Below are 18,861 nucleotides of genomic sequence, written 5' to 3' on the forward strand. Positions count from 1 at the left end.
ATTTTATATAAACAGAATCATGTAATGTGGGCTTGTCCCAGTCTATTTACACTGAGCATCATGTTTCCATTATACCTCTATATTGTAATATGTATAAGTACTTCATTAATTTTGGTAGTAGAATAATATTTCATTGTACAGCTATAACTCTATGTATGTATGTATGTATGTATGTATTTATGTCAGTCATGGGACTTAAACTCAGGGTCTGAGAGCTGTTCTTGAGCTCTTTTTCTCAAGGCTAGTGCTCTGCCACTTTGAGCCACAGCATCACTTCTGGTTTCTGGTGGTTAATTAAAGGTAATAGTCTCACCAACTTTCCTTCCTGGCTAGATTTAAACCACAGTAACTGATTTTATTTGCTCATTTATTTATTTTGTTGTTTTTGTTTTGCAGTGTCAGGGATGAAACTCAGGGTCTTGTGTGTATATACTGCACACTGCTGTACCTAAGCTACACTTGAAGGGTGCCTATTCATATATTGATGGGATGGGTTTGGGGAATATTTCTGCTTTGAACTATTATTTATAATGCTACTTTGACTGGTCATATCCAGCTTTGTAGATTTATATATATGTGACCTAATTATAATAAGTAGAGCTTGATGTTCCAAAGATAATGTTCATAATTATTATCCTAAAATGTTTTATGCAATAAAAATTATTAGACTAAGATGGACACCCATGGCTCAAGCCTGTAATCCTAACTACTCATACGAGTGAGATCTGAGTATTTCAGTTCAAAGTCAGTCCAGGTAGCAAAGTCTGTGAGACTCTTATCTCCAATTAGCCACCAGAAACCCAGAAGTGGAGGTGTGGCTGAAGTGGTAGATTACCAGCCTTGAGAGAAAAAGCTAAGGACAGCGCCTAGGCCCTGTGTACAAGCCCTAGTACTGGCACACACACACACACACACACACACACACACACACACACACACACACACACACACACACACACACACACACAAAAGAAAGAAAGAAAGAAAGAAAGAAAGAAAGAAAGAAAGAAAAAAGGCAGGAAACAGATTACAGAAAATAAAGAGAAGGAGCTGGCTTCGGATGAACATGAAATTGTTCTCCTTTGTGAAAGGAAAGGGGGAATGTGGGTTGCACAAAAATGAAATTTGGCATATATACATGTTTTCTCAAATTCTCTTTTATTTTCAGTTTGTTTTATTGCTTTCCATTTCGGATATGACAAATATTATCCCCAATCTGATCTGTTTGTGAACTTAGCCTTTTTTTTTTTTTTTTGTCAGTAATGGGACTTGAACTCTGGTCTGGTGCTGCCCCTGAGCTCCTTTGCTGAAGGCTAGTGCTCTGTTACTTTGTGTCACAGTGCCATATGGTTTTGTGGTAGTTAACTGGAGATAAGAGTCTCACAGACTTTCCTGCCTGGGCTGGCTTTGCACTGCAATCCTCAGATCTCAGCCCCCAGAGTAGCTAGGATTACAGGTATGAGCCACTGGCTCCTGGCTTTATGAGTCATATACATACACACACACACACACACACACACACACACACACACACACACACACACACACACACACACACACACACACACACACACACACACACACACACACACACACACACACACACACACACACATATATATTTCTTGGTGCCAGTCCTGGGTCTTGAACTCAGGGCCTGAGCACTGTCTGTGAGCTTGAAAGGATCTGTCACATCCATCCCAGGGGACCACACAGAGGCAGGCAGGCACAGGAGAAAAATTATTACAAAGCTTATTAGAAGATCCATATTTCCCCCAAGAGGGAGCGCATGGCAGTCTCCACTATCCAGGTAGCAGGAGGGTCTGGGGGTAGGAAGTGAGGTAGGTGGGAGCTCAGGTGGGTCTGGGCAGAGAGAGGGAGTGGCCAGCTATATGGTAGGAACTCCAGGGCTGGGAGGAGCTCAGGTCTGGGTGAAGCTGAGGACCAAAGGTGGGCATGATGCTTACAGAGCTTCTTTTGCTCAAGGCTACCACTTGAGACACAGCTGCACTTTCAGTTTTTGGTGATTCATTGGAGATAAGAGTTTTATGACTTTATTGAACAGGATAGCTTCAAACTGAGATCCTCAGATCAGCTAGGATTACAGGTGTGAGCCACAAGCATCTGATTTAAAAGACTTTTTATTAGACAAAAATAATAAATTTGTTTTTTGGTGCAAATGTAAACAATATTGAGAATCATCATTATTGAGGTGTATATTGCTAGGACTCCTTGTGCTTTTTTTTTGTCATCATGGGGCTTGAACTCTGGGGCCTGGGCGCTGTCCCTCAGCTCTTCAGCTCAAGGCAAGCACTCTATCATTTGAGCCATAGCACCACTTCCATTTTTCTGGTGGTTACTTGGAGATAAGAGTCTCACCGACTTTCCTGCCCAGGCTGGCTTTGAACTGTAATCCTCATATCACAGCCTCTGATTAGCTATGATTACAGGCTTGAGCCACTGGCGCCTGGCTGGTTTTTTTTTTTGTTGTTGTTTTTTTTAACCAGGCCTAGTTGATGTCCCTTAGCTTTTTCTCTCAAAGCTTGACCTATACTGCTTGAATCAGAGCTCTACTTCTGGCTTTTTGGTGGTGGTTAGTTGGAGGTAAAAGTCTTACAGGCTTTCCTGTCCAGGCTGCATTCCAACTTCAATCCTCAGATCTCAGCGTCCTGAGTAGCTAGGATTGTAGACATGAGTTATTGGCATTTGGCTTGCTTTCTGCTTCTTGAATTTGTTGTTGTTGTTGTTGTTCGTGGGGCTTGAACTCTGGGCCTGGACACTGTCCCTGAGTTTTTGAGTTCAAGGCTAGTACTCTACCACTTGAGCCACAGCGCCACTTCTGATTTTCTGGTGGTTTATTGGAGATAAGACTCTCGTAGGATGGGGCTGGGAAGGTGGCTCAGTGGTAGAGCGCTTGCCTTGCATGCCTGAAGCCCTGGGTTCAATTCCTCAGCACCACATAAGAAAAAAGCTGGAAAGTGGTGCTGTGGCTCAAGTGGTAGAGCGTTAGCCTTGAGCTGAAGAGCTGAGGGACAGCGCCCAGGCCCAGAGTTCAGGCCCCACGACCGGACCCCCCAAAATAGAGTCTCGTAGGGGCTGGAAAGGTGGCTCAGTGGTAGAGCACTTGCCTTGCATGCATGAGGCCCTGGGTTCGATTCCTCAGCACCACATAAAGAAAAAAGCTGGAAGTGGCGCTGTAGCTCAAGTGGTAGAGCACTAGCCTTGAGCTGAAGAGCTGAGCGTCAATGCCCAGGTCCAGAGTTCAGGCCCCATGACCAGACCCCCCAAAAATAAAAAAGAGTCTCATAGACTTTCTTGCTGGGGCTGGCTTTGAATTGTGATCCCCAGATCTCAGCTTCCTGAGTAGCTAGGATTACAGCCTTGAGCCACTGGTGCCTGGCTTGAATTTTTTTTTTCCTGAAGTTCTTCCCTGGATAGCAGTGCAGCATAGTTTTCCTCTATCAGGTTCCCCTCCCCTCCTCTCCCCTCTCCTTTCCTCCCCTTCCCTTCCCTTCCTTTCCCTTCCCTTTTCTTTTCTTTGTTTATGTGGTACTGAGGAATAGAACTCAGGCCCTCATGCATGCTAGGCAACCACTTTGCCACTAAGCCACAATCCCAGCCATCTCTATTAGTTTCTTTTGTTGTTGTTGTTTTTGGTGGGTCGTGGGGCTTGAACTCTGGGCTTGGGTGCTGTCCCAGCGCTTTTCAGCTCAAGGCAAGCACTCTACTGCTTGAGACACAGCCCAATTTCTGGTTTTTTGAGTGGTTTATTGGAGATAAGAGTCTCACAGACTTTCCTGCTCCGGCTGGCTTTGAACCGAGATCCTCAGATCTCAGCCTCCTGAGTAGCTAGAATTACAGGCATGAGCTGCCAGAACCCGGCTCTATTAGTTTCTTGTATATCTATTTATCTATTTCATCTTGGTGCTGTCCCTTAGGTTTGGTACTCAAGGCTGGTGCTTTACCACATTCCAGCTTTTTACGGGTTAATTGATAAAGTCCTGCACTAGCTGGCTTCAAACCTCCATCCTCCTTGTGTCAGCCTCCTGAATAGCTTGGATTATAGACATGAGCCACCAGCTCCTAGTTGTGGACATTTTATATAACCAGAATCATGCACTATATGGCTTTTGTCTTTGGCTACTTACACTGATCATCATATTTTCAAGATTCCTCTATGTTGTAGTGTGCATCCATACTTCATTACTTTTGGTGGTAGAATAATATTTCTTTTTTTTATTGTGATAATACTATACAGAGGGGTTACAATTACATGGGCAAGATAACGAGTACAATTCTTATCAAGCATTGTAGCCTCCTCCTTTGTTTCCTCTTCCCATCCCATCCTCACCCCCTCCCTGCCCCCTAGAATAATATTTCATTGTATGGATAAAACTTATTTTATTTGGGCTGGGAAGGTGGCTCAGTGGTAGAGCGCTTGCCTTGCATGCTCAAGGCCCTGGGTTTGATTCCTCAGCACCACATAAGCAAAAAGAAAAAAGCCGGAAGTGGCTCTGTGGCTCAAGTGGTAGAACACTAGCCTTGAGCTGAAGAGCTGAGGGACAGCGCCCAGGCCCAGAGTTCAGGTCCCATGACCAGATCCCCCCCCCAAAAATCTTATTCTATTTGTCCATTTATCTATTTTGTTGTCATTTTTTGTTTTGCATTGCCCAGGGAGAGGCTGGGTAGCAATGGAAACCATGGCTTTGTGTTTTCTTTTTTTTTTTTTCTGTTTTTTTTTTTGGGGGGGGTCTGGTCATGGGGCCTGAACTCTGGGCCTGGGCACTGTCCCTCAACTCTTCAGCTCAAGGCTAGCGCTCTACCACTTGAGCCACAGCGCCACTTCTGGCTTTTTTCTTTTTGCTTATGTGGTGCTGAGGAATCGAACCCAGGGCCTTAGGCATGCAAGGCAAGTGCTCTACCACTGAGCCACTTTCCCAGCCCTGGCTTTGTGTTTTCTATGCCCAGTATTCTACTTGAGTTATACTTGGAGCTCTCTAAGACAGCTATTGATGAATATTTGAGGGTATTCTTTTTTTTAAAATATTTTTTATTGTGAAAATACTGTACAGAGGGGTTACAATTACATGGGCAAGATAATGAGTACATTTCTTATCAAGCATTGTAGCCTCCTCCTTTGTTTCCCCTTCCCAGCCTCCCCCCGCCCTCCTGCCCCATTTGAGGGTATTTCTGTTTTGAGTTACTATATTTTTGGCGTGTGCTGGTCTTGGGGCTTGAACTGAGGGCCTGGGACTGTTCCTGAGCTTTTGTGCCCAAGGTTGGAAGTCTACCACTGGAACCACAGTTTAAGCCTAGCTTAGTGCCTGGTTTTTGAGGTACTATTTAATTTATTAATTAATTTATTTATTTTGGGTCTGGTCGTGGGGCCTGAACTCTGGGCCTCGGCGCTGTCCCTCAGCTCTTCAGCTCAAGGCTAGTGCTCTACCACTTGAGCCACAGTGCCACTTCTGGCTCTTTTTCTTTTTTTGCTTATGTGGTACTGAGGAATCGAACCCAGGGCCTCATGCATGCAAGGCAAGTGCTCTACCACTGAGCCACCTTCCTAGCCCCTGAGGTACTATTTATAATGTTGCTCTAAATAGTCATATCAAGCCAGGTGCCGGTGGCTCATGCCTATAATCCTAGCCACTCAAGAGGCTGAGATCTGAAGATCGTGGTTCAAAACCAGCCTGATCAGGAAAGTCCCCTGAGGCTCTTATTTCCAATTAACCATTCAAAAACCAGAAGTGGTCCTGTGGTTCAAAGTGGTAGAATGCTAGCCTTCAGCAAAAGAGCTCAGGAACAGTGCCCAGCCCTTGAATTCAAGCCCCATGACTGACCAAAAACAAAAAAAAAAATTGTGGAAGGGCAGAGGGAGGATGGGAAGGGGAAACAAAGGAGGAGACTACAATGCTTGATAAGAAATGTACTCATTATCTTGCCCATGTAATTGTAACCCCTCTGTACAGTATTTTCACAATTAAAAAAAAATTTCCGGGCACCCATGGCTCAGCTTGTAATCCTAGCTAATCAGGAGGCTGAGATCTTTGAATCACGGTTCAAAGCCAGGATGGTCAGGAAACTCCATGAGACACCTATCTCCGACAAAGCACTAGAAAACCAGAAGTGGCGCTGTGGCTCAAGGGGTAGAGTGCTCTCCTTGAGCTGAAGAGCGCAGGGACAGCGCCCAAGCCTGAAGTTCAAGCCCCATGACCGATAAAAAAATAAAAAATAGTCATGTCCAGCCGGGCGCTGGTGGCTCACACCTGTAATCCTAGCTACTCAGGAGGCTGAGATCTGAGGATCGCGGTTCAAAGCCAGCCCGGGCAGGAGAGACCGTGAGACTCCTATCTCCAATAAACCACCAGAAAACCAGAAGTGGCGCTGTAGCTCAAGTGGTAGAGCGCTCGCCTTGAGCTGAAGAGCTGAGGGACAGCGCTCAAGCCCAGAGTTCAATCCCCACGACCGACAAAAAAAAAAAAAAAAGTCATGTCCAGCTTTGCAGATTTAGGTCTATGTGTCCCTAATAGTAATAAGTAGAGCTTGATGTTCCTAACATAAAGCTGTCAAGCATAATTATTATCCTAAAAAAATGCTTCATGTAATATAAATTACTAGACTGTTCTTCCAATTATTAAATTAGTTTTCTTTTCTCTTCTTTTCTCTTTTCATTTATTTGGTGCTGGTGCTAGGGCTCAAACTTAAGGCTGAGCTCAGTTCCTTAGCTTTTTTTTTTTTGGGGGCAGGGGGGAATCTGATCGTTGGACCTGAACTTTGAACTCTGGGCCTGGGTGGTGTCCCTCAGCTCTTCAGCTCAAGGCTAGTGCTCTACCACTTGAGCCACAACACCACTTCCAGCTTTTTTCTTTTTGCTTATGTGGTGCTGAGGAATCGAACCCAGGGTCTCAGGCATGCAAGGCAAGTGCTCTACCACTGAGCCACCTTCCCAGCCCGAGTCCCTTAGCTTTTTTGCTCTAGGTTGGCCCTCTCCTGGCTTTTTGGTGGTTAATTGGAGATAAGAGTCATGGGCCAGGAATGTGGCTTAGTGGTAGAGTGTTTGCCTAGCATGCATGAAGCCCTGGGTTTGATTCCTCAGTACCACATAAACAAAAAAAGCCAGAATTAGCTCTGTGGCTCAAGTGGTAAAGTGCTAGCCTTGAGCAAAAGAAGTTCAGGGACAGTGCCCTGACCCTGAGTTCAAGCCCTAGGAATGGCCAAATCAAACAAACAAACAAAAAAACAACAATCACTAAGCCAGGTGTTGGTGGCTCATGCCTGTAATTCTAACTACCTATGAGCCTGAGATCTGAGGATTATGGTTCAAAGCCACCGCAGGCAGTAAGTCTGAGACATTCTCCAATCTCCAATTAACTACACAAAAAAAGCTGGAAATAGAGCTATGGCTTAAGTGGTAGAGCACTAGCCTTGAGCAAAATCACTCAGAGACAGCTCCAAAGCCTTGAGTACATGCCCCAGGCCTGGCATACAGGACTACACACAAAAAGAGTCTCAAAGACTTTCCTGTCTGGTCTGGCTTTGAATCTCCATCCTTAGATCTCAGCCTCCTGAGTATCTAGGACATGATTAATATTAGCTCTAGGTGCTGGTGGCTCATGCCTATAAACACCTATCTACTCAGAAGGCCGAGATATGAGGATCGTAGTTTGAAGCCGGCCTAGACATAAAAGTCTGTGAGTCTTATCAACAACAGTGCTGTGGTCCTGAGTTCAAGCAGGAGGACTGTCAAAACAAACAAAAAACAAAAAAAAAACAGTCGGGCATGGGTGGCTCACACCTGTAATCCTAGCTATTCAAGAGGTTGAGATCTGGGGATCGCAGTTCAAAGCCAGCCCAGGCAGGAAAGTCCATGAGACTCTTTTTTTTGGGTCGGTCGTGGGGCTTGAACTCTGGGCCTGGGCGCTGTCCCTCAGCTCTTCAGCTCAAGGTGAACGCTCTACCACTTGACAGTGCCACTTCCAGTTTTCTGGTGGTTTATTGGAGATAGGAGTCTCACAGTCTTTCCTGCCCAGGCTCGCTTTGAACCGTGATCCTCAGATCTCAGCCTCCTGAGTAGCTAGGATTACATGCGTGAGCCACCAGCGCCCGGCTCATGAGACTCTAATCTCCAATAAACCACCGGAAAACTGGAAGTGGCAATGTGGCTCAAGTGGTAGAAGGCTACTCGTGAGCTAAAGAGCTCAGGGACAGGGCTCTGGTCAAGAGTTCAAGCTCCACGACCGACAAAAAAAGAAAAGAAAAGAAAAGAACTTATTAGGAATTGTGTGAAGGTAACTTGCACCTGTAATTCTCGTTATTTGGGGGCTGGGTCTCAGGAGTATTGTTTAAGGTCAGACCAAGCAGAAAAAAAGCACTTGTAGCAAACATCTCACAGTTTGTGTTCATGAGACATGCTATGCCTAAGATGTGTCTTTTGCTTGGATCTTACAAGCAGAAATCGAGAAAAATATCAGCAAGGGAAAGAGAGCTTCTCAAAAAATGATTAAATTTATTTATTAATTTATTTATCTATTTTTAACACAAGAGTTTGAACTCAAGAGCCTCATGCTCTTGTTCAGTTTTCTTTTCTATGCTTTTCCTTTCCTTTTCTTTTTTTTTCTTTTTTTCTTTGTAAGTCATCAGCATGAACTTAGGGCCTGGGCACTGTCCTTGAGCTCTAATTTATTCATTTATTTATTGTCAGTCATGGGGCTTGAACTCTGGGCCTGGGCGCTGTCCCTCAGCTCTTCAGCTCAAGGCAAGCACTATACCACTTGAGCCAGAGCACCACTTCTGTTTTTTTGGTGGTTAATTGGAGATAAGAGTGTCAGGGCCTTTCTTGCCCAGACTGGCTTTGAACTATGATCTTTAGATTGCAGCCTCCTGAGTACCTAAGTGTATAGGAGTGAGCCACCGGCTCAGCAGTTCATTTATTCATTTATTTATTTTGGCTAGTCCTGGGGCTTGAACTCAGGTCCTGGATACTGTCCCTGAGCTTCTCTTGCTCAAGGTTAGCACTCTACCACTTGAGCCACAACACCACTTCTGGATTTTTCTATGCATGTGATACTGAGGAATCGAACCCAGGGCTTCGTGTAGACAAGGCAAGCACTCTACCACTAGGCCACATTCCCAGCCACCCTCACGCTTTTTTTACTCAAGGCTGCTGCTCTACCACTTTGAATCACAGCTCCACTTCCGGATTTCTGGTGGTTAATTGGAGATAAGCGTCTCAAACACCTTCCTACTTGGGCTGGCTTCAAATCAGGACCCTCAGATCTCAGCATCCTGAGTAGCTAGGATTATAGGCATGAGCCACTAGCACCTCGCTGTCCTGGAGCTTTTTGCTTTACCACTTGATCTGACTTTTTGCTGGTTAATTGTAGGTAAGAGTCTCAGATTTTTTTGCCTGGACTGGTTTTGAACTATGGGCCTCAAGTCTCAGCCTTTTGAATATCTAGGATTAGAGGTATAAGCCACTGGCACCCAGCAGTAGATTGAAATTCTTCTTTATTTTTTTTTCTTTTTTGTTGGTTGTGGGGCTTGAACTCTGGGCCTGGGCACTGTCCCTCAGCTCTTCAGCTCAAGGCTAGCGCTCTACCACTGAGCTACAGCATCACTTCTGGTTTTCCAAGGGGTTTTTTGGAGAGAAGAGTCTCGTGGACTTTCCTACCAGGACTGGCTTTGAACTGCAATCCTCACATCTCAGCCTCCTGAGTAGCTAGGATTACAGGCATGAGCCACCAGTGCCCAGGTGGATTGAAATTCTTTATGAATTAAAAAAAATCTATGTATTTATTTATAGAAAAGCAAGTAAGTATAGACAGAATGAGGATATGTATAGAGACAAATACAGAGTCAGGGATAGGGAGTCACACAGGAGAGGAAAACAGAGCTGAGGGCACAGGAGGACAGAATAAGAAACATCTGTGGAGAGATGAAGTTTCTGGCAAAGAGACAAAGACAGGGTGGAAAGGAGCATTAAAAAAATCTTCCTCTAAATGTCATTCTGTTTTTGTTTTTTTTTTTAATTTTTTTTGTTTTATGGTACTGGGGTTTGAACTCAGGGGCTTTTTACTTGCTAGGGAAGCATTCTATTGCTTCAACCAAGCCCCAGCTCTAACTGTCATTCTTGTTAAACCATCGGTGTTGATTTGTGGCTGCAGTTGCTAATAACAGCTTTATTGTGGTCAAGGAGCTGAGTCTCCTTGTCATGGTGTATGGTGAGCCATCCATGGTCACGACATCTGGATTAAAATCGTCTCTTTGTAAAGGGCCAGGCTCATAATACAAGATCTGTAATCGATTGTCCAAGGCACAAAGCTCATCTCCTCCCTGAGGAGCAAGCATTGAGGCCCAGACCTCTATTTCACTGCGCTGAGTTAATTTTCTCTCACTGTCTGGTAAGCCAACAGCAAGGTCCACTGCCCTAGCAACTGCCCTCCGACTACTACCATGGCAACCGCCAGTGCAGGCACCAGCTTTCCACCTTGCCCCTTGGGCATCTCCATGGTGATGTGCGGGATGAAGGGGCTGCCAGATCCCGGAGGCTGCGCCTGCGTAGAGTGGCAGGAGGGGGGTGGACAGGAGGGGACCTGGCTTCTGGGCGTGCGCAGCCGCAGAGCTCCGCAGCTGTACCCGCTAGCCACAGCGCTGCGCACTTGTCAGCCAGTCCGCCCGTCCGGAGCCCGGCTCGTTGGGGCAGCATGGCGGGGTCGCCGCTGCTCCGCGGGCCGCGGGCCGGGGGCGTCGGCCTTTTGGTGCTGCTGCTGCTAGGCCTCCTTCGGCTTCCACCTGTGCTCGGCGCGAGGCCGGTAAAGGTGCGACCCCAATCCGGTGCCGGGTGGGGGTGGGGAAGGGAACAGGGAGAAGGATGCGGCGGGTGAGAGAATTGGTGTCGCATCCTCTCTGGGTCTGCTCCAGGCATGCGCAGAGAGACAGACAAGGGCTACCGGGGCTCCAGCTGAAAAGTCCCTGCACAATCCAGGCCGACTCATCTCACATCCGAGACTAGACTAGGTTTCCGTGTGTTGGAGTGGTGCTGGCCTGGGCTGGGTCAGGAGCCACGCCCTGCCAGTCTCTGCGCATTCCCGCAGGCCTGGCTTTGCTTTGCTCCAGGCCTGTAGCGCTGTCCGCAGCACTAAGACGCATTCAGATAGTCTGTGCGCATATCCTTGTGTGCATGTGATGTGATGACAGCGGTGTAGGTGTATTGTGTGTTATGTGTGTGTTCTTTAGCAGGAGCATGGCTCAGCTTCCTACAAAGGTGACATTGTGTGTCTGGATGTGTAAGACATGTGATTGCTGATAATGCTTCTATGGATGACTTTTATGACCCCACTTGCTTTCTCAGTGACACTGTGTGTGTATTAGTGAATCTTTGTGTGATGACGTGGTTTATGGGCGTGTCTTCCTGTGTGCTTGTGTGTGCCTCTGTGAGTTCATTTTCACTTGGGAAGGAGTAGTCCTTCATCTCCCTGTGTGCATTCCATGTTGGTGATGGTTGGACAGGGTGGGAGGGATTTTGTAGGTGCACTAATGAGGCTGCTTCTCTTTGCTTCTTTGTGGAGCTGTGTCATTGTGAGAAAAGGAGCCATGATGTCTCCAATCTGCATTGTGTTTGTTGGGGTGGTGTGTGTCCTGGCCACATGGGTGGCTTGGAGGGTGTAACTGCATGATCATTACAATCACAGGAGACCACAGGACCACTCCTTCTGAAATAAAAATGATGGGAATGTGTATGTTTCTTTGTATGGAGATGTGGTAGTGTTGGGTTGCATAGATGACAACGCATGGGCTGAGAAGAGACAGACACAGACACAGAGAGAAAGATTGCTGATGAATAAATTCCCAACCAAAGCTGATGGGTGCCAACCAAGGATAATTGGAGCAGCTTCTTCCTCTAGCTCTTCAGGACTGAATCAAAGATTTTTTTTTAAAATATTTTTATATATAACACTATTATATATTTATACGTACAATTTAAAATATGATAAAATAACTTGTTAAGTAGCTATCACTCAGTTTAAGAAATAAACCAGGAGCCAGTGGCTCATCCCAGTAATCCTAGCTATTCAGGATCTGAGGATCTTGGTTCAAAGCCAGCCCAGGCAGGAAAGTTCTAGAGACTCTTATCTCCAATTAATGACCGAAAAGCCAGAAGTAGAGGTATGGTTCATGTGGCAGAATATCAGCCTTGAGTGAATAAGCTATGGGACAGTGCTCAGGCCCTGAGTTCAAGCTCCAGTTCCAACATCAAAAAATAAACTAAAATGAAGAAAGGAGCCGGGCGCTGGTGGCTCACACCTATAATCCTAGCTACTCAGGAGGCTGAGATCTGAGGATCACGGTTCAAAGCTAGCCCGGGCAGGACACTCTGTGAGACTCTTTTTTTTTTTTTTTTGTCGGTCGTGGGGCTTGAACTCTGGGCCTGGGCGTTGTCCCTTAGCTCTTCAGCTCAAGGCGAGCGCTCTACCACTTGAGCTACAGCGCCACTTCTGGTTTTCTGGTGGTTTTATTGGAGATAGGAGTCTCATGGTCTCTCCTGCCCGGGCTGGCTTTGAACCGCGATCCTCAGATCTCAGCCTCCTGAGTAGCTAGGATTACAGGCGTGAGCCACCAGCGCCCGGCTGTGAGACTCTTATCTCCAATAAAACCCCTAGAAAACCAGAAGTGGTGCTGTAGCTCAAGCGGTAGAGTGCTCGCCTTGAGCTAAAGAACACACGGACAGCACCCAAGCAAGAGTTCAAGCCCCATGACTGACGAAAGAAAGAAAGAAAGAGAAAGAAAGAAAGAAAGAAAGAAAGAAAGAAAGAAAGAAAGAAAGAAAGAAAGAAAGAAAGAAAGAAAAGAAAGGGGTGAGGTTGTCCAAATGAGAAGTGCACACATTACCTGAATTGTGAAATGGTAACCCCTGTGTACAACACCTTAATAATAACAATAAAATAATATTTTTACATAACTAGAAGAAAGGTAATAATAGAAGCCAGCATATATCCTTTCTCGGTATCCTTCCCTCATAATCACTGCCCTGTAATTTTTGTCCATTGACTCTTTATTTTTGTTTGCAGCTTATCTCAAAACCACCTATTGTTTAGTTTCTCCTGCTTTTTACATCAAAGAAATGGAATCAAACTGGGCATTTGCCATCTGGCAGTCACTAGGGATCACTAGGAAGTGTGTGTCTCATTGTCTCAGGCAGTCTGCAGTGAGATTCTGGAACTTGCTAATGGGAGGGGGGAGAGAGGTTGGGGATTGTTTCAGCTCAAACTCAGAGTTTAGCACCTGTGAGGCAAGCACTCTACCTACCACTGAGTATACTCCTAGCCCACATTTGCCATTTTTGGCTCAGTTTGGTGGTGAGATTCATGTATATCTAAGTGTGTGGCTGTAATTAATTTTATGGCTGGATAGTATTATGCCCTATGAGTAAGTATTTCATGACTCTGTGTCATGGCTTATATATGGATTTGCAATACGTCAGTGGATATTGGGTTATTTCCAGACCTTTCTTTCATTTCTTCCTCTCCCCCCCCCCTTTAGGCAATTACAAGTGCTGTTGTCATCTTTCATGATCCCCAGGAGTGGGTTATAGAATATATGGCTCTTTTGGGACATTACTAACTTACTGTTCAAAATTATTTTGCTAATTCCCACTGGCAAAATATGAGAATTTTCATTTCAAAGAAATGGAATCTGGGGCTGGGAAGGTGGCTCAGTGGGAGAGTGCTTGCCTAGAACGCATGAGGCCCTGGGTTCGATTCCTCAACACCACATAAACAGAAAAAGCTGGAAGTGGTGCTGTGGCTCAAGTGGTAGAGTGCTGGCCTTGAGCTGAAGAGCTAAGGGACAGTGCCCAGGCCCAGAGTTCAAGGCCCTCCCCCCCACTGACCAAAACAAATGGAACTTCCAACCCAATTGCCTGTGGCTCATGCCTGCATTCTAGCTACTCAGGAAGCTGAGATCTGAGTTTAAAGGGGCCCTGCGGGAAAGCCCGTGAGACTCTTATCCCCAATTAACCACCAAAAAGCCACCAAAAAAGTGGAGCTGTGGCTGAAAACTGGTAGAGAGGTATCCTTGAGCAAATAAAGCCCTAAGGGACAGTACCTAAGCCCAGAGTTCAAGCCCCAGGACCAGCACTCACACAAAAAATTAGAATCAAACTGGGCAGTAGAACCAGGACAATTTCTGAGAGTTCCTACAATATCACTGGGGATGCATGCCTGGGTGGGTGGGTGAGGGTCTTTGGTGGTCTTAAGTGTGTCTGCAGCTATTTAATACCTTAGAGGTATTAGTGTATTTAGGTGGGGCACGTGATGGATCTACCCCACTCCCATCTCTACTTGGAGGTTCCTGCCCTGAAGCACCACTGACTGGCACCCTCTCCCTTCTCCCCTCTCCCATCTTCTCACAGGAGCCCCGCAGCCTGGGCGCAGCGTCACCACCAATGACTGAGGCTGGCGCTCCCCGCCGCTTCCGTCGGGCAGTGCCCAGAGGAGAGGCAGCGGGTGCGGTGCAGGAGCTAGCGCGGGCGCTGGCGCATCTGCTGGAGGCTGAGAGGCAGGAGCGGGCGCGGGCCGAGGCGCAGGAGGCGGAGGATCAGCAGGCACGCGTCTTGGCGCAGCTGTTGCGCGTCTGGGGCTCCCCGCGCGCTCCCGATGCGCCCTTGGCCTTGGATGACGATCCCGATGCTCCCGCCGCGCAACTGGCGCGTGCCCTGCTCCGCGCCCGCCTTGACCCCGCCGCCCTAGCAGCCCAGTTGGTTCCCGCGCCTGCCCCCGCCGCTGCCCTGCGACCCAGACCCCCCGTATACGACGATGGCCCCACAGGTCCAGATATCGAGGATGCCGGGGACGAGACACCCGACGTGGACCCGGAGCTACTGAGGTGCTGGACCACGGGTCGGGGATTGGGCCCTAGAAAGGGAGTGAGACTTTGGACCGATCGATCCAGGCGGAGGAGGCAAATTTGCCGGGCTGGAGGGCGGTTCAGGATGTGGACTTCCAGCCCTGGTGCACTGCTTCCCACAGGGGACATCAGTTTCTGGGATGGAGACGTCTGAGTATCTAATTAATAGAAGGGTCAGGAGACCAGAGTGAGTTTATGGGGTCCTGCGCTCCATTCGGGGTCACATTTCCTCTCTCTGTCCCGCAGGTACTTGTTGGGGAGGATCCTCAGTGGAAGCGGGGAGCCGGAGGCTGCTGCTGCCCCGCGTCGCCTCCGTCGTGCTGCCGAACAGGATCTTGGTCCAGAGGTGCCCCCTGAGGGCGTACTGGGCGCCCTGCTGCGTGTGAAACGCCTGGAAAACTCCCAGCCCCAGGCGCCTGCGCGACGCCTCCTGCCGCCCTGAGCACCACCTGCGGGAGGCGCCCTGGAACCCCGCCCTCCTCACTCCTCAAGCGTTCCCGGCTGCACGTCGTCATCCACCAGCTTACATACACCACCCCAAGATTCCCTCCCTGCCTCTCAATAAACACGATCTGAAGCAGCTATTTGTCTCAGTGGCAGTGGCTAGGGTGGCTAGGGGCTTGGTGGGTGGCAATGGTAGTTTTTTTTTTTTTTTTTGCTGGTCCCGAGGCTTGAACTCAGGGCCTGTGCACTGTCCCTGGGCTTCTTTTGCTGAGCCACACCTCCACTTCCGGCTTCTGAGTTTATTGAGAGTCTGATGGACTTTTTTGCCCTGGCTTGCTTCACGTCCTGCCCTAGTTGGCTTCAAACCATAATCCTCAGATCACAGCCTCCTATGTAGCTAGGATTACAGGATTGAGCCACTGGTGAGCTACTATAGAGGCAGCCACTCAGGAAATGACAGTGACAGCTGTAGTCCCCGTCCTGATCCTGGACTGCCCTGCTAGGCTTCACTGGGGTGTGGGGATCTGAGATTATGGTCAGCCCATCCTTCTGAGGGCCAAGCTCTTATGGACTCAGCTCCTGGTTATGGGGGGATTTTTGCCCAAATGTCACCTACTCTATAATTCACACCTCCCTATCATCAGTCTTCCATAACCCACCCACCTAACGATCCTACATTTTTTTGTTAGTCGTGGGGCTTGAACTCAGCCTGGGCACTGTCCCTCAGCTCTTCAGCTCAAGGCTAGTGCTCTACCACTTGAGCCACAGTGCCACTTCCAGTTTTCTGAGTGGTTTATTGGAGATAAGTCTCATGACCTTTCCTGCCCTGACAGGCTTTGAACTTCGATCCTCAGATCTCAGCCTCCTGAGTAGCTAGGATTATAGGCATAAACCACCACGACCAGCTCATACATGAGATTTTTAAAGTCTGGTCTCTGCATCCTTTGTACCCACAGCAGAGCTGGAAAATTTGTCTTTTTGTGCTGGTACTGGGGCTTGAACTCAAGACCTAGGTATTGTTTCTTAGCTTTTTCTCAAGGCTTGTGTTCTACCACTTGGGCTGAGCCACACCTCCCCCTTTCAGCTTTTTCATGATTAATTGGAAATGAGACATAAGGACTTTCTTGCCCTGGCTGGCTTCGAAAGGGATCCTCAGATCTCAGCCTCCTTTGTTAGCTAGGATTCCTGTCATTAGTAATTGGCTCCAAATTTCTTGAAAGATTTCTCATAAATCATGTAACTCTACTCATCTCACTCCTACCCATGAAACACATGACAAGAAGGCAGCTTTTAAACCTGAGGACATTTAATTTTGCACAGAACCTCTTAAAGTGATACAATCAATACTAGACACACCCATGTATCAAAAGCCCTTCACCAAATGAAGATGTCCATAAGCCCCCATTACCCCAACAGTGTCTATGAGATTTTTGGTTCTGTGTGTGGGAGTCTCATGTCAAGGGAATCTGCAACTTGGCTGGGGAGAGAGACATCTTTTCTTAACGAAGACCTTCAGGCCACTGTGCAGCCACAGCTACACATTGCTTTTTGGTGCCGGACATTCTTAGCTGCTCTTGCCTTGGCCTCCTGGGTTCTCTGGATCTCATGGATGAGCAGCGAAAAGGCTTCTTCCACACCTTTCTGAGTCTTGGCTGAGGTCTCCACAAAGGGAGCCCCCCAGCTTTTTGCCAGGGCTGCAGCTGCAGCATGAGCATCTCCAGAGGTAGACACCAGATCACATTTGTTGCCCACCAAGACAAGTGGCTGGTTGATCTGAGGGCCCCAAGTGGCCCGCATCTGCTGCAGCTGGTCAAGAGATGAGAGGTCATCTAGAGCAAAGACAACCAGCACCCCATCACCAACTGCCAGGCATTGGTCACGCAAGGACCTGTGAATATCTTGCCCTGATGTATCCATCACATTTAGAATGTAGCCTCCATCATCTTGGGCTACTTCCTTCCAGTAGGAATCCTGGATGGTGGGATCATGGTCTTTCACAAAACACTTGTGGATCATTTGGATGGTCAGGGCACTCTTGCCCACACCGCTTGCACCCACTACCACTGCCTTGTATTCAGGCAGCCGTTTGTCAGCATTTTTGGACTGTGCCCAAGTCTCATGACTCTCCACTGGGGTGCAAGAGCCCAGGTCCAAGACACTAGGCTTAGTTGGCAGCGGCATGTCCCAAGCAGGCAGGCAGCTAAAGGAAGAGATGTAAACAGCAGGCTCAGCAAGTGAGAAAAAAACAGGGGCTAAGTGAGGGGAGACCATCTAGGAGCAGGGGTGGAGGCAGGGGGAACCCCTGGGTATCACTGAATCAACATTTGTTAAGTGCCTATTGTGTGCTGATCTCTTAACAATATGCATGCGTTATTTATGTGACTCCACCTACTTTTCTTCCTTCTAGAGATAAACTTGTTGAAGGCAGGGGTTTTGTTCTCCCCCACCCACCCCCACTCTTTTTTTTTCCTGGTTGGGGGAAGCAAACCCAGGCCTCCAAACTCAGCCCTGTGGAAGTCCTCATCTCCAGCTTTACAGAGATGTAATTTACATCTCTTAAGGTTCACTCAGATAAACCATATAATTCCATGAATTTCAGAATATTCATAGAATTTGTGGGACCATCAACATGGTGGAATTTTAGAGCACAGCTATCACCTGGCAAAAAATAGCGCATTCATTAGCAATCCCTCCCCATTGCAGAGTGGGGCAGAATTTTGTTTGTTTTGGTCGTCTTTGAACCATAGCCAGGTAGTGTCTGTCAGATAAGTTAGTTGACTGCTCAGAACTTTTCCCATGCCCAGTGACTTTATGTTTATAAGAACAATTTTTTAAAAAAGAAATTCACACAAACATTCTGCTTTACCCACAAGGACACAGTTTAGGGACCCTCTATAAGGACATTATTATCTAAAAAGAAAATAAACTAAGTAAAACATGTCCGTTATCTTTTTTTTTCTTTCTTTTCATTGTGCTGGTACTGAGGCTTGAACTCAGGGCCTCCCTTTCTGGCTCAGCTTTTCCAGCTCAACTGGTGCTTTACCACCGCTAGCCACACCTCTAGTTCCTGTTAACCATTTTTTTCCCATTAGAGTTTAGTCTTATCTATTGACAAGCTAAGTGCTAGGAACAGAGAAGTACAAACCAACCAACCCTGGGCTTTGCAGACATTTTCTACATTGTACTTAGTGGAATATAATTCTTATTTTGTATAATTGGTGAGTTTGTTGACTTGTGGAGCCACAAATAAGAGAAAATATTTTTCAGTACTTGGTGGTCTGTAGGCAGCAGGGGCTCAGTTAATGCTATGCATTTTTATTCTTATTTAGTTTTCATTGATTCAAGAATTCCTGCAAGTGAAGTCACTCAAAACAAACTCAACTCCTAGCCTTGGGAGCTTTAGAGTCTAGCTGGGAGGACAATAAACATGGTAAGTAAGGAAATTATCTTGTATATTAGGTAAGGGTGGACACACACCAGGTGCTCAATCTGTGTTAGCTATTAATAGTAAGT

At 47.1% G+C, this 18,861-nt stretch overlaps 2 protein-coding genes across 2 annotated transcripts; one reads left to right on the forward strand and one right to left on the reverse strand.

Annotated features, from left to right (window-relative positions):
* Positions 1 to 10,615: 10,615 nt before the first annotated feature.
* Positions 10,616 to 15,484, forward strand: Pcsk1n (proprotein convertase subtilisin/kexin type 1 inhibitor). The gene is made up of 3 exons (XM_070039178.1): positions 10,616 to 10,817; positions 14,411 to 14,883; positions 15,151 to 15,484. The coding sequence occupies exons 1-3, from the start codon at positions 10,704 to 10,706 to the stop codon at positions 15,344 to 15,346; spliced, it is 783 nt and encodes a 260-aa protein (XP_069895279.1). The 5' UTR covers positions 10,616 to 10,703; the 3' UTR covers positions 15,347 to 15,484.
* A 1,241-nt stretch (positions 15,485 to 16,725) lies between these two features.
* On the reverse strand, positions 16,726 to 17,529 carry Eras (ES cell expressed Ras). Its single transcript, XM_070039179.1, has one exon. The coding sequence runs from the start codon at positions 17,527 to 17,529 to the stop codon at positions 16,861 to 16,863; it is 669 nt and encodes a 222-aa protein (XP_069895280.1). The 3' UTR covers positions 16,726 to 16,860.
* Positions 17,530 to 18,861: the final 1,332 nt, after the last annotated feature.

This window comes from Dipodomys merriami, unplaced genomic scaffold (genome assembly GCF_024711535.1).
Source record: "Dipodomys merriami isolate MVZ:Mamm:240054 unplaced genomic scaffold, mDipMer1.0.p SCAF_3, whole genome shotgun sequence".
NCBI lineage: Eukaryota > Metazoa > Chordata > Mammalia > Rodentia > Heteromyidae > Dipodomys > Dipodomys merriami.

What these genes read in the sequence shown, in the direction of transcription:
- Eras (XM_070039179.1), bottom strand. Translation starts at nt 17,529, where the DNA reads ATGCCGCTGCCAACTAAGCCTAGTGTCTTGGACCTGGGCTCTTGCACC.
- Pcsk1n (XM_070039178.1), top strand. Translation starts at nt 10,704, where the DNA reads ATGGCGGGGTCGCCGCTGCTCCGCGGGCCGCGGGCCGGGGGCGTCGGC. An exon ending in TCGGCGCGAGGCCGGTAAAG is followed by an intron (nt 10,818 to 14,410) that starts GTGCGACCCCAA and finishes ATCTTCTCACAG; the next exon opens with GAGCCCCGCAGCCTGGGCGC. An exon ending in GTGGACCCGGAGCTACTGAG is followed by an intron (nt 14,884 to 15,150) that starts GTGCTGGACCAC and finishes TCTGTCCCGCAG; the next exon opens with GTACTTGTTGGGGAGGATCC.